This window comes from Monodelphis domestica, chromosome 1 (genome assembly GCF_027887165.1).
Source record: "Monodelphis domestica isolate mMonDom1 chromosome 1, mMonDom1.pri, whole genome shotgun sequence".
NCBI lineage: Eukaryota > Metazoa > Chordata > Mammalia > Didelphimorphia > Didelphidae > Monodelphis > Monodelphis domestica.
Window position 1 is genome coordinate 572,468,000 of NC_077227.1, and position 18,112 is coordinate 572,486,111.

The 18,112-nt window shown below is 37.0% G+C and overlaps 1 protein-coding gene and 1 non-coding gene across 11 annotated transcripts in view; both read left to right on the top strand.

Annotated features, from left to right (window-relative positions):
- Positions 1–234: 234 nt before the first annotated feature.
- TRNAG-CCC (transfer RNA glycine (anticodon CCC)) lies at positions 235–305 on the top strand. The gene has a single exon. It is a non-coding gene; the product is annotated as a tRNA-Gly (tRNA).
- Positions 306–499: 194 nt separating this feature from the next.
- The window catches only part of TIA1 (TIA1 cytotoxic granule associated RNA binding protein), a 37,568-nt gene continuing 19,955 nt past the window's right edge, over positions 500–18,112 (top strand). For 5 of the 10 annotated variants that reach the window (XR_008915539.1, XM_007476291.3, XM_007476292.3 and 2 more), the window contains exons 1-2: positions 607–944; positions 17,101–17,203. Coding sequence is in view for 8 of the 10 variants with exons in the window: in XM_007476291.3 (XP_007476353.1) it covers positions 919–944; positions 17,101–17,203 (129 nt within the window). In the remaining 2 variants the exon portion in view is untranslated. Of the gene's footprint in view, positions 945–17,100; positions 17,204–18,112 lie in introns of those variants that run through there. The other 5 variants (XM_007476293.3, XM_007476298.3, XM_007476296.3 and 2 more) reach the window with 3 other exon arrangements.

An 18,112-nucleotide genomic window follows, 5' to 3' on the forward strand; every position in this document is an offset into this window, starting at 1 on the left:
TGAAGATAAAGCTCTAAAATTTTGGCATATTTAAAGATGGCCAGGAGTCGTTAAAAGTTGCTTTAAAGAAAGGGCATTTGCGACATCCATTTCTGTAGAACACGTGGCTGGTGGGGTTTTCGGTTTCAACTACTGAGAACTCTACAAAATGTGTTCTTGGTCAAAAGAAACAAAAGCGAACAAACTCCTCCCTTTTAATCTACTTCAGGCCTCTAAAACAAACTTTCGCCAGTAGCGCCGCTGGTGTAGTGGTATCATGCAAGATTCCCATTCTTGCGACCCGGGTTCGATTCCCGGGCGGCGCACGTGCTTTTATATGCCTTTCTCATGTTATCGAAACAATGAACATCCCTTTCTCCTGCTTTTGAAAAAAATGAAGAGAGCCACCAAATATCTGGCTTAATTTGACTGTATTTGTATCGTACTTAAATTTCATTGTTTTTATTGGTTTCTAATCTAGGGAACAGAGTAAAAGTTTGCGCTTGCGCAGAAAGAAACCAAGGCTGAACTTTGGCGGCAGCCGGTGGGTCGGTTTTGTACTTGCGCAGTACAAGAAGTGCCCCCAGTACGTGAGACGGAAGCACGCCTGCGCAACAAACGAGCAGGCGTTGGTGGTGCCGTGGCGCGGGGCAGACGGGGTCTTAGAGAGAGTGGGCTCTCTCTGCGCTTGCGTGGCCCGGGCCGCTTGGCTGCTCCTGGGCGCCCGGCTCGCCGCCATCTTGTGTCGGGACTTCATTGTTCGGGCACAGGGGCGGGCGGGCTCGTGTCGCTGCTGCTGCTGTAGTAGGAGAGAGCGGACGAGTCCCCACTTCGTCTAGAGCGACAGAAACCCCCGGTAGCCCATACTGCCGGGCCGCCGAGGGTGGTCGTAGGGGTTGGGAAGCAGGAGGCCGAGGAGCCGCCGCCACAGCCGCAGCCATGGAGGACGAGATGCCCAAGACCCTGTGAGTCGTGCGGTGCGGAACGGAACCTCGGTTGGGAGCCGCCGCCGAGGAAGGGGCGCGATGGCTGGGGTTGGTTGGGAGGGAGGCCTCGTCCGGGCTGGCTTATTGTTCCCCGAGGCGCCCGCGCCCAGCTTCCCGGCCCTATTTCCTTCCCTTTTCCTCCGCCATGAGGTCGAGGCTGCCCAGCCGTGAGGGAAGAAGCGGGTGGTGGGGTGAACCTGTCGGGACCGGCCTTGTACGAGGCCTCCACCCTGGCCCCGGAGTCCTGGAAAAGACGGTCCATGTGTCGGTTTAGATCCAGTTTCCTCCATGTAAGAACGTTCCGTTTCTTTTCCCCACCCCCACCCTTTATATGCCTCCATTTTTTTTTACCCCCCCCCCCCCAATTGTTTCCTTTTTCATCCTCGAAACTACCCGTTTTCTTCTCCTTGGGTCATGGGGATTTCTACTGGATCTCGATTTCCGCCGAGAGTGTCAAGATTTGGATTAGTTAAATTGGAGAAACGTGGATTTAGAGCCTACTACGTTCAAAAAGGCGCCGGGGGGATTCGAAAATGAAGACAAAAAACGAAACAGGCCCTGCCCTCCAGAAGCTTACTGTTCATGGAGGAAAAGAGGGAAAGTAATACTATATAGCATGTGTGCAAAAATTAATGCAATTTGTATGAGATGGGGGCAAAAGAGAGAGAACGAAAAGTGTTCTAGAAAAATTTAAGGGAGGGCGAGAACCATTCCATCTGGGAGTGAGGTCGGCTTTATGCTCCTCGTTAGCTAATGGGAAGAAAGCCAACTATTTTTCCTCCCCTCCCCATCAAAAAGTTGGGAGGAAAAACCAACATTCTCTCCCCTACCTCCCCAAAGCCACAAGACCTTTTAAAGATTTTGAAACTGATCTAACAAAATGGGGGTGGGGAGAGTGGATTTTTATTCTGAGTCTATGTTAGAGATAATAGGTGCACTTGTGATTGACACCGCATAAAAAGCTGGCAGTAGTTTTGAAGCAACAGTTAATCTTCAAAACTGATTATCATTGATATGAGTATATTTCCCATACTAGTACATTTTCATGGTTGAATATAAATTATTTTCTTCCCGGTGGTTTTTAAGGCTTCCGTTTCTTTGTCTTTGAGTTTCATGCATTCCCCTTTGTTTTACAAAATGAAAAGTGTTCCTTGTGTGGGTAGACTTGTTTATGTTCCTTTGGCTCTGAGTTGATACTTATAAGTATTGTCTCTGAAGACAGTTTTGATACCAAAATATTCTTAATTGTATTGATTTTAGTTTTATGATTTCTCTGGATTCTTGATGAAGATATGAGCTCTGAATTTTTTATTTTTTTATTGTAGCTTTTCTTTTTCGACTCCTAATGTTAATAACTTGACTTTTTTTTTTCTGAATCAAACTATTCTCAAAAATTTCAACTTTGTATTGACATTTATATATTTACCATTTAGGTGACAACTTTGTTCTCTTGATATGATGGTAACTAGTTCTGGTAAATTATCTAAACCTATTATGCTATCTTTTGGCTCTTTACCAGGAAGCTGCAATTTAGTACATATGTTGAAAAAGCCCAATTGTGGTTATGAATTTTGTAGGAATTAGTTGAGTTTTATTGGAAATTATTTTTTACCTTCTGTTAACTAGTAATTTGAAAATGTGATTAATTTATTAATGACTAGTAAACTCTTATTTATATCAAACTTGAGATTCTGAAATGATTTTTATAATTAGCTAAAAATGGAAGCTACTAAAAACATTTAGTAGAAATTTGACATATCCATACCATAATTTGGGCATATAAAAGATCTTCAGTTGTTGAACTTTATGCATGTCAAAAGTGCTTATGAATTTTTAAAGTAGAATATTTGTTTTATGTGATAAGTACATCTATTTGTATTCCTGTTGAAATGTTAAGCCTGCTACTGAATTAAAAATTTAGCATTAGAATATATTTAATATACTCTCTTCCTCAAAAATGGGTTTTATGTTTTTAATTATAGAGATAGACTAATTTGTGATTTCTTTGAGAAACTTCCTTTTCTAATGCAGACCTGAATCTTCTCTATAATTTAGAATTCTAAAGTTGCCTAGAGCAGAAGTGTCAAAAATGACTCCCTCACAGCACTTCCCAGTATATCTTGAACCAGATTAAAATGTGATGGGGTATTTAAATAGTTAACAAGATAAACAAAAATAAAATATTTAATATTAATGTCTTTTTTCTAAATCAAATATATAGGGCTCACAGGGATCCTTACCTGTGACTTAGTGGCCTCCTTTTCCTTTTGACACTACTAGCCTAGAATCCTGAGAAGTCAGTGACTGGCCTAAAATTATAGTGTGTCAGAACCCAGGTTTTCCTGACCAGCTCTTTATCCATTACACCATGTTGCTTTTGTTTTTAAGTTAGTAGTAAAAAGAATATTTTCTCATAGAAATGTTTATTCAACAAAGACTCCCAACTCTCCTTGCAGGACTTGGTGAAGGTATATAAAAGCTGTTTTAAATGGACTCATGAACCTTAAGTAACGTTAATCCTGATGAGAGGTGATGAGGCTCTCAAGCATGATAATAAAGTAGGTGAACTAATACTAAAAGTTTCTGGGCAAGGGAAGGAAGGTAGATTCCCTCCTTTCTTGACCACTAATCTAGACAATATTTAAGTGGACAAAAGTTAGCTTGTCCCCCACCCTCAGATTTCCCCCCCCCCCATTTCCTTCTGTGGGCTGGTACACTCCTGAAACCCTAGGTATTCTACTCAGACTTGTATTTCCATTAGAATATCTTAAAATTATGTGCCACCAATTGATCAAAATTCCCCTCCACTCAGTGCTACATCTCTCAATTTAGATATTTGTGGGAAAGGATTTTAGTTGAACTAGTAGTGAACAGTCAAATTTTAACCGTAACCTTTTGTCTTAGAATCACTACTAAGTATCCATTTCCAGGCAGTCAAGACTAGGCAATTGAGTTTAAGTGACTTGTTCAGGATCACACAGCTAGAAAGTGTCTGAGGCCAAGATTTCTCAACTCCAGGCTTCAACTCTATCTACTGTGCGACCTAGCTGCCCCAACAGTCAATTTTTAATTGAAATAATGTGACTGGTAGTGCTGGCATCCTTTCTAGACATATACATTTTTAGGTGGTGGTAAGTGGTTGAACAAAGTTGAGGCAAAAAAAGTGAGGGAAAAGTTTTAGATACCATTGGGAGGGTTTTCTAGAGGTCTCTACAATTGTAGTTAGATGATGAATAAGCTAGTTGGTAGGATTTGAAACAGTGGGAAAGTGAAGGAAAATTTTTTTAGTCCCTGTTGGGAAGATGTGCAAAGACCAGTGTCTCTCTTTGGAAGTTTGGCATTAGATCATTTGTCCTCTGAAAGCTCAAGTCATCGGCCTAAACTGAGCTAGCACAAAATAAGTATTGTTGATGTCTTGACCATTTCTGGTGAATCTAAACAGAACAAAGTCTACACACTATATATGCTAGATTTTCATTCAAGGGGAAAATTTTCAAGCATTAAAGAGAAGAAGATGGTTGGTTAATATCTAGATTGGCAAGAGATGGTTTTAAGGACTCAGTATGACTTCATAAAGAACAGGTCATGCCAAACTGATTTCCTAATTTCCTTTTTTGACAGGATTACTAAAGTAGAAATGGGATGAATATTGTGATTATAGTTTACTTGAATTTTAGCAAAGCTCTTAACAAAGTATTTCTTACTGTGCTTTTAGAGAAGATGAAGAGATAGATTATTATTAGATGATAAAATGGTCAATTCAGAATTGGTTGGATTAATAGATGTGGAATAATTGTGGTTTTTAAAAAATTCTTATTGGAATTCCACCTTAGAATCAATACTATGTATTGGTTCTAAGGCAGAAGAGTGTTAAGGGCTAGGCAATGGGGATTAAGGGACTTGCCCAAGGAGGTTACCCAGCTTGGAAGTGTCTGAGGCCAAATTTGAACCTAGGACCTCCAGTCTCTCAACCTGGCTCCATTCAGTTGCCCCCATGGAGTAATTGTTAAAGGCTCTATCAATAGGAAAAAAAAAACATTTCTAGTGAAGTGGTCCCAGAGATCTGGTCTTGACTGAGCTGTTTTAATACTTTCTAACAATAATTTGGATAAAACTCATCATGTTTGCAGTTTACACAAGGCTGGGAAGAATAACCAACACATTGTATAGCCTGATCTAGTCCATTTGGCTTAAAATATATTAAGATGAAATTCAGTAGGGATAAATGTAGAGTCTTTCATTTTGGGTACAAACACCAATTTCTCAAGAATAAAATGGGGAGGTATCTGTCAGTAAATATTTACAAACACTACTAGTAAATACAAACCACTTTGCTAAGTGCTGAAATACAAATACTGAAAAAGACAGTTCCTGACCTCACAGATTTTATAATCTGATCTGATTGGGAAAGACCACACAAAAAGAAGATAAAAGAAGTCAAGAGAGGGAAGCTACAAAGGAGTTGGGAGCATGATGAAGACCAAAATGTTGGAGCCAGGTGGAGAAATAGATGACTGGGCTTAAGGGCCCCACTTAAATGTAGATTTTGAGGGAGGAGCAAGGGTTTGGGAGTTATCCTTGGCACGCAGAAGGGGCATCTCTAAGATTTGGGGAATTTTGGTGGATTGTAGACTAGATGTCAACAGTATGCTGTAAGTAAACAAATAAGAATATTAGATGGAAGCATTAAGAGGATCAAAACTATCAAGGAGATAATCCATTATATTCTGCCCTCAGCTTGTAAAAGCAAGGTGGTGGTAGATAGAATGCTTTGTATGAGAAATAGTAGCACAGGGTAATTTGATCTAGGAAGGGGAGGAGAGAAATGAAAAATAAGTCATTCTTTGGTAGAGGACTTTATTATTATTTTTAATAAACCTTTACTTCTGTCTTGGAATCAATACTGTGTATTGGCTCCAAGGCAGAAGAGTGGTAAGGGCTAGGCAATGAGGGTCAAGTGACTTGCCCAGGGTCACACAGCTGGGAAGCGTCTGAGGCCAGATTTGAACCGAGGACCTCCCATCTCTAGGCCTGGCTCTCAATCCACTGAACCACCTAGCTGTCCCCTGTGAAGGACTTTAATGTCAGGTTGAGGCATTTGTGTGCCACCCTAGAGATAGTCAGGAGGCACAGATGTTTGAGTAGGCAAAAATGGAAGGATCTAGAGATGAGTTCAGTAGTAGGATATTGTAAATGTTATTTGAGATTTTTCTTTCAACTTCATTCCTAGTAGTTAGTTGTTTAGTCCTTTCTTCCTATGCCCACAGTTATCGATCATGGCCTTATTTTACTACCTCTTTAGATTATTGCAGTAACATTCTAAGTAGACTCAGCCTAGTATTCAAAGCCTTCAATAGTTTGGCATTGCTCAAACTTTTTTTTCCAACTTTATACTAACCAGATGGGTTATAATAATTCTTAGTAGCTCTTTTCCCATTTCTCAGGCTATATTGCCTCTACTGTCCCTTGTGCTCCTCTCTCTCCCAATTTTTTGCTTCTCATTGTTTTAAGTTTCAGCTCTAGTGATTTGTTTCATGAGATTTTTGCTTGGTTATCCTTGTTCTCTGAGACTTTAACATTACATTAGATTTTGGAAGATAGTTTCTTTTCCCCTCTTCTCCCACTTTAGTTTACTCATTTATGGTCTCACTGTGGTATGTCATATCCCTTTACTACTATGTGAGCTCCATAGAAGCCTGGGAGGTTATCAGCTCTACTTTCATATCTATGCATCTATATAGTATAGTATCTTTCTATAAGTGCTTAGCATATTCCTTTGTTGGAATTGAAGAACCTTAGTGTTAGCAACTGAATTGAAGGTCTTTTTCCTTTCTGAGTAGTGTGAAAGCTAATTAAGCCACTTTTAAATTTCTCCCACAATGAAAACCTTTTGTGTAGTTTTTTCTTAATTGCTAATGAACTCACCTAGCCTGTAGAAAGATTAACATAATCTTCAGACAACACTCAAATTTGCTGAAAATGTAAGCCAGTATGGTGCTCAATAATTTTGAGGGCAGGATATTGCTTATTATCCTTTATTACTCAAGATTCAGATTAAGTTAGGGAGAAAAGTTTGATTTTAATGTCTAAAATGAGATTTATATGTTTTTGATAAGTTTTGTTAATTCATGTTCTGCCTGAAACTTGGTATTCAAAAACTTAACTACACATACTGTTAGGAAAAAAGATTAATTTTTTCTTTAAAAGAAAATCTAAGATGATTTTCCCCTAAACATGAAGTAAACACTATTCACCTGAAATATCATTTAGCTTGATAGACTCAATAACCTGTTTATAGCCAATACTTTATGGATTACAAAGTCATGGTCTTATTTGATCCTTACAACAACCTTTGGGTTAGGCCAGTGGAAAATATTGTCCATATTACCACTAAGGTCCCAAACTCAGGTTAGGTGAGAGAGTTGCTTTACTTAGTTCTATGGCTTGTGAGAGTCTACCAGAACTAAATTTCAGGCCATTATTCTTTCGATTCTACCGTGCTGCTGCTGCTTCTTCCTCTTCTTTTTTAAACCCTTACCTTCCATCTTAGAATCAATACTGTTTATTGGTTCCAAGGCAGATGAGTAGTAAAGGCTAGGTAATGGGGGTTAATTGACCTGCTTAGGGTCACACAGGTAGGTAGTGTCGGAGGCCAAATTTGAACCCAGGACCTTCCATCTCTGGGCCTGATTCTCAATCCACTGAGCCACCTACCTGCCCCAACAGTGAGAATATGGATTGGTAGAATTTAGATACCCCTAGACATAGATTCAATAATTTTTAATTCGCTTTTGATTGTAAGGGCAATCTCAAAGTGAAAGGCATGCTTGCCTATAAAATAATTAGACTTCCTTTTAAGTGTGCTGATTCCTTGTGTAGTGTTAGTGGTTTTTTAAAGAAATATAATTAAAGATACTGTATCTATGTGCTACTCTTCATAATTACAATCAATCAACATGCATTTATCAAATGCCTACTCTGACAATTGCATATTTTATCTTAGTACCATAGTAATTAAGATCAAGTTAGGTAAGATAGAATATTTAAGTGAACATAGTTCCCTAACTGTAACATAACTGGAAAGTTATTCTGGTCTTTACAGTGTATCTCTTGAGTAAAGGCTGAATGAACAATGAATGATAAAGTATTTTGGGCATATTTAATTTTTATTTTTTTCTCAATTACATGTAAACTTTTTTTATCTCTTTAAAAACTTTTATGTTTTCTATTAGCCATGTTGCAAAAGATCTCCAGAATAATAAAAGTTTTTTTAAAAAAGTATGCTTCAATCTCCATTCAGTCTCTTATCAACTCTTTCATTATAAGTCCTTTGTAATTGTCTTGGATCATTGTATTGCTGAGAATAATAAGTCATTCACAGTTGATCATCTTTACAGTGTTGCTATTACTGTGCACAATGTTCTCCTGGTTTTGCTCATTTAACTTTTAATCTGTTCATGTAAGTGTTCCCAGTTTTTTTTTAAAGCATCCTGTTCTCCATTTATTACATTACATTAGTATTCCATCATGATAAGGGACCCCTGAGAGTGGGATATGGAGGGGCAATGTTGATTCTTAGCACTTTTATATTTGGACTACCTATTAGTGATGGTCAATGGTCCAGGACCCTTCTCTAAAATGTGTTTCCCTTTATGATAGCTAAAGAGTGGAGTTGAAAGGCCTGGGTATTGAAAGGCTGCCGTCCCCCCCCCCCCCCCATCCCATCCCAGTCAAGATGGTTTGACTTTCCTGATTGAGGCCTTCCTATCTCTCCCCCAGGATACCTTGTTTCTTCAGTAAATCAACTGCCTTGACACCTGGTCCTTGTGGGGATAGTGGACTCCTTTCCAAGGGGCCTCTCAGTGGTAACTTTAAAAGTCTGGATTAGAAGAAAGGTCTGGAGTCTGAGGCAGGCTACTTATGTTTCCAGGGGGTCTTGGGATTGAGAAAAATTTAAACATCTGATGTTATATTGTGCTCTCCATTTAAAGAATTCCAAATTTTATCTAATGAAATGGTATATAGGAATGAATGGATCTCAAAGACATGAAATCTTTGTTTTGAGTTCTGCAAGTAAATTACTTTGTGACTGTGTGCAAGTCATGTAATTTCAAGGTTTGCATAGTTTTCTTCTCTAAGATAGGACAGAAGGATGACCTTTAAGGCTCTTTTAACTTTTTTTCTTTTAAACCCTTACCTTCCATCTTGGAGTCAATACTGTGTATTTGGTCCCTAGGCAGAAGAATGGTAAGGCAATTGGGGGTTAAGTGACTTGCTCAGGGTCACACAGCTGGGAAGTGTCTGAGGCCAGATTTGAACCTAGGACCTCCCATCTCTAGGCCTGGCTCTCAATCCACTGAGCTACCCAGCTGCCCCCTCCTTTAACTCTTCAAAAAAATTATTTTATGAAAGTTGTGGCTGGCCCCTGAATAAGGTTATTTGTGTACCTCCTGCAAGGCTTGGAAATTAAGCCATCTCTGTATTTATCACAAAATTCACATGCAATGGAGAAAATAATTTTTTTGCTAAAAATGTGTTGCATTTATTTATTCATTTATCTATCTTATCTATTTTCTCTCTCTCTCTCCCTCCCTCTCTCCCTTGATAACTCAGAGAACTTTTTCTGTCTTGGGCAAATTCTGTTAAGCAAAATATAAAAGGAGACATGTTCAATAAAGGTGTTTGTTAATTTCCTGAGGCCTTGAAGTGTATCCTATACATAGTCCAAAAAGGACTAGGATTTCCTGTTTCAGATGCTTCTGATTGGGGATGGTATTGTAATGATTGCATTAAGCCCAACAATAGTAGAGGACTTCCTTAATGAGATGTAGCCCTAAAGAGAGTCTAATTAGTTATCCATTTGGAAAAATTACATAGATGTATGTGTCTATAAGCTTTCATATTGTCATCTTAACCCAGAAGGTCTTGCTTATATATTTCTTGGATATTATGGTTATCCTTAATAATTTTTTGTTTGTACTCACCCTATGTTTCTCAATGGCCCTTTGGGTTTTAGTCATTTTCAATTTTGAACAGACTGTAGGGTTCCAAGCTTGCCAGCCATAAGACAAGATGTCCATATTATAATAAGCAATTGAATGGATAATCCATTGAATCAGTACTTATCTTGAATAAACAGTTCAGATGGATTATAAGTTGGCACCATTTGGGATAGAATGTGGGCAGGGATCATTTAGGGGGAAATTAACAAAGAATTTTCAATAATCCTAAACTTAGTACTCATCTTTATAACACAGATAGTCTCATGATGAAAATCATAGGATATTGTGATGGCCAAATAATAAAACTTGCAAGTAACCAAAAAGGCAGTGATGGGTTATAAGTAAGCAAGAGTATATTGTCTGCTGACTTGTGCTTGAGTTGTGATATAAACTACCTTAAAACTATGTTTCACTTTCCATTGTTGCAGTTAAGAGTGAGGTTCATTCCCATGTTTATATGATCTTTATCTCATAGATTCAATTATGAGAAATAGCAAACTGACTCAGTTATGAGAAATAGCAAGTTCCACTCTGTTCTTTTCTACAAGTCAACAAGCACTTTTATTAAGTACCTAGTATTTGCCATGTATCAGTTGAATTCCTTTTTCCCTTTATTCTTACTTCCTTTGAATTGAAACAGAACTAATCTAGACATTAGAGTTCTGAAGAGGACATTTGTTTCTTCCTCTGTAAGAATGTTAGCATTCTTCAATTTATCTTTCTAATTTCTCTTGATTTTTGTGTTGTCAGTTTCTGTTTAGCATCTGCAGGCTCTTCAGTAATTATTATAGCATATCCATTCCCTATGTTTTGAGCCAATTGCCCACCATAGGATGTCTGTCTAATGGATCAAACTCATTTCTCTTGATACAGGGCTGTCCATTGATTATCTCTCCATTTTGTCACAGGACCACTAAATCTTTTTCAGTCAAATTTTTTATTTTATTCGTTTAAGAAACATTTTGAGGATTTCCAAGTATAAAATAGAATATAAAAATATAATTCTATATTATACCCTGAGCTTCTTTTCTATATTGTTTACTTTTTAAAAAAAGTATATATTTCAAGGGGCAGCTGGGTAGCTCAGTGGATTGAGAGCCAGACACAGGAGGTCCTAGGTTCAAATTTGACCTCAGACACTTCCTAGCTATGTAACCCTGGGCAAGTTACTTGACCCACACTGCCTATAGCCCTTACTACCCTTCTGCCTTGGAACCAATGCACAGTATTGATTCCAAGACAGAAGATAAGGGTTTAATATATATATATACACACACACATATATTTCAGTAAGTTAATTTCAGAGCTGTTCTGCTTAACTGAGATGCTTTTGTAAAAAAGTTTTTCAATGACCTTCCTATTCACAACCATGCCCAGGCCTCTACTTATTTTTTGGGTGTGAGACTCATTTGGAGGCCAGTGTTCCATGGATTATGCTGTAAAACCGCTCAGATAAAATATATTTAAACTAGTATTTCCCTTAATTGCCTCCTTTATCTTTCTAGCCAGTGAAATATTTTGCTAATTTTTTTTTAGCCCTTTTGGGGACTTCCTTGTTAAACAACAAGCATTTATTAAATTCTTAAAATATGCTAGGAATTAGACTAAATTCTGGGGATACAGAGGCCAAAATAAAACCAATTCTTGCCCACAGAGCTTATGTTCCAACATGGGAGACAATGAAGATATGAGAGTAAATATATAGATAAAGTATATATCAATTTTAAAGGGACTGGGGCTGTCAGAAAAGTCCTTGTTGAAGAGCTGACCCTTAAAGGAAATGGACTAATAGCCTAGGAGGGAGGAGAGATCTCATTCTTTAGGTGTGAGGGACTGAAAGTCAAAAGGCATCCAGACAGGAAGCTATGTGTGAGAGAATAGAAGTAAGCTAGCTTGGTTAGAGTGTGTGGGGTAGTAATATATAATGGAATTAATTTGTAGAAGTCAAAATTTTAAACTTTAAAGTTATTATAATTGGTGTTAAATGTTTTTCTTTCACCCAATATTCCATTTTTTAGCATCAATACTTGAACTTTTAAAAATTCTGAAAAACAAAATGAGATTTTCTATATACATGGTAGAACAGAAGAGGATTGTAAATGAAACTGGATATTATGTAGAGCTTTCTTTTCTTTTAAATACAATAAATTCATCATGTAGCTTTCAAAGTTGTCCAGTTTGTGATTCCTTCTGTCCTTCCTTCCTTCCTTCCTTCCTTCCTTCCCTCCCTCCCTTCCTTTTCCCCTTCCCCCTCCTCTCCCTCCCCCTTCTTCTGACTGCTCTCCCTGTGAAAAGAAAAGCAAAACTCACCCACATAGCCAGTAATCATAACTAAGTAAAATAGATTTCTACTTTAGTCATGCCCAATACATATCTATATTTATATCTGTATAGCTTATAAGTCTGGTATGACCAATGTGTGAAATTTATTTTGCTTAACTATCCATATCTGTAACAAAAATTTTGTTTTTCTGTTTCAGTTGAGGGAGGGGAAGGTTGAGAAGGCAGATTTTTGTTGACTTTAAAAAATAGAAGTATGACTGAGAGTGGCTCAGGAATCATGTCTACCATTTTGGTCAGAATTCAAAAATGCAGTTATCTGGGTTAAGGGGCTTGAACATATTTCTGACAGTTAAACACACACCATATCTATATAGTTCATCTCCTTATTTATCTCAGGTATCAACTCCCTGTTATTCATTTCTGTTTTATAATTTCCATTCTAAGTATCCTTGTACATGGCAAAGAAAATAGAAGCAAGTAAGAATATAGCAGCCTTCTACACCCTAAAAGGTTTGTTCTTAGATTATTAGATTAGGGAAAGCCATGAGGGAACATTTGTTTCTGGGACCTCTCATTTTGCAAATAAGGAAACTGTGGGTCAGAAAAGTTAAATAACTTGACCAGGTTCATATAAATTAGTCAGAAACTTGAATTTCCCGAGTTTTGGTTTTATGGCAAATTCACATTCCCAAATAAATTGTTTTGTTAGAGGCAGAAAATAGTGAAAAGAAAGAAGTTTGGATGGTTACAATCACTACTGGGCCATAACGGATGTGCAGAGAACATATGGTTTTGCATTTAAGCAAAAGGCTTCATTTGGTATTGGAGATAGATGTGAAATGAAGAAGAGTGTTAAAAGTAGATTATTAAATGCTTTATCTCTGCCTAGAAAGCCTAATGTAAAGAAAAATTCTGATGTCATAGGGAGTATGAAAATATAGATTCTCATGCTTATCCTATTGTTCCTCTGCCTAAAAGCATATTTTAATGGGGGAAAGAACCTTGATACCACTAGGACAAAATCTATGTCCATATTTATGTACACTGACATGTATATTATATATGAGAGTGCTCATTCTACACTCTCAGACTCTTACCTAGTATATAAGGAAGTAGGTGATTTGTTTCATCATTAGTCCTTTGGGGTTTTGCTTTCACCATTATGCTGATCAGAGTTCTTAGGTCTTTCAAGGTTTTTTTTTCTTTTTCTTTTAAACCCTTACCTTCCATCTTGGAGTCAATAGTGTGTATTGGCTCCAAGGCAGAAGAGTGGTAAGGGCTAGGCAATGGGGGTCAAGTGACTTGCCCAGGGTCACACAGCTGGGAAGTGTCTGAGGCCAGATTTGAACCTAGGACCTCCCATCTCTAGGTCTGGCTCTCCATCCACTGAGCTACCCAGCTGCCCCCTCAAGGTTTTTTTTTTTTCCCTTGACAGGACTGCATAAATTGTTCTGGTTCTGTTCCCCTCACTCTTAGTTTACACAAATCTTCCCAGGTTTCTATGAACTGGTTTCCTTCATCATTTCTTAGGGCACAATAGGACCCCCATCACATACTACAACTTGTTTAACCATTCCCCAACTGATAGGCACTCCATAGAGTCCAGTTCTTTGCCACCACTGAAAGAGGTATGTATATTTTTGTATATCCTTATTTCACCTAGAACTGATCCCTTTGTCTTCTAACTCTCTTCCTCCTATTTCTCTTGTATTTCTGTACCAACTTTTGTATATATATTCTCCCCTCCTCCTATAAATGGTTTTTGAAAGATTATGGAACCCAGGAGAAGTGTTGCAGAACTGGAAAGGGGCAAATGTTAATTGCTTTCAAAAAAGGAAAGAAGATGAAATCTATAGTGCTTTTGGCCTAATTTCATTTCCTGGTCAAATGGTTAATGAACATCTAGGAAAGGAAGATGTAATTATAGACAGCATAGTTTCTTATTTTTTAGGGATCCCGGTAAGTTCAGGGAACTACTGAATATTTAATTTATGTCATTTGCCTACATTTTAATGAAGCTTTGATTACAGTTTCATAGTATCTTGTGAAAAATATGGAGATTTTGCCTTGTCCAGTCATTTCTGACTATTTGTGGCCCTGTGGTTCATCTTCTGATGTATCATATCTCTTAGCTTTTTAAAATCGCCCATGGAGATTTCTTGGCAAAAGATGGAGTGGTTTGCCATTTCCTTCTCTAGTTTATGTAGACTTGATGATAAATTTAGAACAGTGATTTTTAACCTGATGGTAGCTATAAATTAAAAAAGAAACTTTTTAGCTATATTTCAGCATAATTGATTTGATTTGTAGTTCCATGCATTTTATTTTGTTATTTTAAAGCATTTTTGAGAACGGGTTTTTGGGGATGGGAAGGTATGATTAATGATTATAGGTAAATCTATGACAAAAAAAGGTTAAGATCCCCTATTGAGAGGGATTTGGAATTGATTAAATGACTAGATCCAAAGAATAGCCATTAATCATTTAATGTCGGTTTAGAAGGTCTCCACTAGAGTGCCCCAGGGTTGATCTGTGCATGCTGTTTTTAGCATATTATCAGTGTGCTTAGATAAAGGCATAGATGTCATACTCATATTTGCAGATGACATAAAGCAAGAACAGTTAAGCCACTGATTGATAGAATCCTAAAAAGATCTTGACAGGTTAGAATGTTGGGCTGAATCTATTTAATATTTGGGAAAAAATATAAACAGTTAATTTGATTTTATTTTTCAACCTAGGTACAAGATAGAGAAAGTATGGGTTAGATAGCAGTTCGTCTTGGGGTGGGAAATCTGGTCTTTTTAGCCTATAAGCTCAATATCAGCATTGTAACATAGTAGCTAGGAAAGTTAATGTAAGCTTGGGCTACATTAAGAGAGGTGTAGCCTGTGGATACATCCTCCAGTGATAAAGAATAACCCATCTATCCCCTTTCAATTTAGAAGATTTCCTGGCCTGTGTGAGTGATATGGAAATCACTTTAAAAGACTGATATATATTAATTTAAGGTCGCCAAGGAATTCAGCGATGTAATTCCTAAATGAAAACTCAAGTCAGCAGTCAACTTTTTATGGAGTTTTTAATTACAAACAGTAGGAAGAAAGGTATGAGAGAGGCAGAAACAGAGAGAGACAGAGAGAAAGAAAGAAAGGAGAGAAGCGAATAGGGCTTAAATACCCACTCTGCTTAGGCTGGGCCAAAGGCCCAAGGCCTTGGATAGCCGAGGCAAAGAAAAGAGATCAGTCCTTATCACTCACGTGACCAAAATGGAGAAACAGTCTGAGGGCCTCCACTACAAGCACCAGGCTCCAACCACCTACTCTCCTTCACACAGGAAGTCCCCAGAACTCCTCAGCTCTTCTCTACCTCACTTCCTGTGTCTCACCTGTGCCAATGGTGGCTCTAGCTTCACCCAGGACCACCCAGAGAGCTGTCCCCTTTGCACATATCTGTTGAAGGCTATATTCTGAAATAATTAAATCTTGAGCTTTGCTGCAGCCCTTCCTAAATCCTGTTACTCTGAGTAGGGTGGAGATTGTAGTTTCCAAGACCTGATTCTGTCATTCCAAGTATCTCTTGTTATTGATCAGGAAATAGCCAAATCCCATCCTCTAAAGAATGGTTTGAACAGGGTTGAGTAGTTTTGAAATTCACACCTGCTCTATCACCAACCTTTCATAAGAGATATAACTAGTATGTTAGGGGGAGGGACAGATCTACTACATGGATACCAGTGGTTAGTACCAAAAGTTGATCTATCATTTATTCCTTGTTCTGTCAAATTAGACCTTCCTTTTCTCTCCCTTAATAGCCCATAGTATAAAAACATTTTAAAAAAATTACACGTATAAACAGTTTTTGATAATTGTTTTCTGACATTTTTGATTCAGAGCTCTCACCCCCACTGGTAAATAATCTGATCTAGGCTATACCAGAGCTTTCATACAATACTTACATTTCATATTGCTCATGCCATGACAGAAGAACATCACACACAATAAAAAATCTTCTGAAGGAAATATTGTGAAAGATATGCTTTGATTTATAGTCAGACTCAAATAACAGTTCCTTTGGCTGGGAATAACATTTTTCTTCACGAATCATTTGTGGATATATTGGAAACCTGCTTTGCTGATAATAGTTTAGTCCTTCACATTTGATCATTATATAACTTACTATATTCAGTGTTCTCCTGGTTGTCACATCCCAAATATAAAATTATATTTTATTTTTTTTCATCTTTTGGTACATAATTACAAAAACAAATGAGCGGCCTGGCCGTTTTATGTTTCTTTTAAGGTAATTTTTAAGCCATTAAGTAAAAGTTTGCTTTTTACTTGTAACTATCAATCACTTGCTCTGAGTGCTCCTTGGTTAGTGCCCCTTAATAGAAGGCTTTCTATTGCTACATTAAAAATGTATTCCTCTGCTTCATTTAAAATATTTTACTAACTTTAGACTTTCAGTTCTGCAAAGAAATGAGGGGGGAAGTGCATTTTCATATCTATTCTTTGGGGTTAAGTTTGGTCATTATATTTAGAGTTCATTTAATTGCTTTTAGTTTAGTCATTGTTTATATTTCTTTCCTAGTTCTATTTCATTATGTATCCAGTCATAAAAGTCTTTTGTGTTTCTTTGAATTCTTTATATTCATATGATGTTACATAACTTATATTCATGTACTTTTTATTCATCTAGCTAGGCTGATGGTCATCTTCGTTGTTTCTAGTTTTTTTGCTGTCACAAAAATTGCCGCTGAGTGAATATTTTGGGGTATATGGAATGTTTCTTTTTATCATTGACCTCCAAAGAAACACTTTGAAAGATGATTTTTTTTTTTAAAACAGGTATGTAGGCAACCTTTCTCGAGATGTGACAGAAGCCCTAATTCTCCAGCTGTTCAGCCAGATTGGACCATGCAAAAACTGCAAGATGATTATGGATGTAAGGGTATTTTACTTAGTTCTTCTTTTTAAAATAATAATTCCAGAAATTAATAATTCAGGATTTGTTAATTCTTAATGAAGTTTGGGAGGGTGTGTCCCACATATTTGTGTGTGTGTGTGTGTGTGTAAATTGAATAGTTGAAGTTGTCATGGTTATTGAACTCAACTTCATCTTTTATTTCACAAAAGTTTTTTGAGTAAATTTTTCCATTTTTTTGTAGAAAAAGAACACTATATAGAAACCTATTTTAAATAATTTTGATATATAAACTTCTTGGTAATATTTGAAATATCTTTAATGTAGACAACCTTGAAATTTTAGTAAACTGAAATTTGAAATTAAGAAGTAATAAAAATCTTTCAATATATTTTAAAAAACTTAGCTTTTGTTTTTACACGAACCATTCTTTGATCTCTCTTCCATACATTTTGAGATCTCCTTTGTAACAAAGAAAAACAGCAAAACACAGTGACCACATCTGATAGCATAAGACACATTCTACATAATCAATCCCCAACTCTTAATGGAAAGAAAAGTGGTGTTTTCATCATTTGTTTTCTGGGATCAAGATTGGTCATTAGAATTATTTTGAATTCAGTTTTGTTTTAGGCTGCAAAAACCATGTTAAGAATTCTTTTTAAAGTTTTCAAATTTACATTTAATTAAATGTCCACCTATTTTTCAAAATGATTTAGTTTTTCCATATAAATGTTGGCATTCATATAACAGTTAAATTATGTATCCAGTTGGTGATAGAGACTTAATAAATATATGTTAAAAAGTTAATTAAAAAAAACCTACTGTAGAGATTCTTATTCCCTATAGTTTAATTTTCTTTTCCCTTCTTGAAGCTGTCTTATTTTCTTTTATTTCTCTTTCTTTCAAGATACCACTTTGAGAATTTAGTTTAAT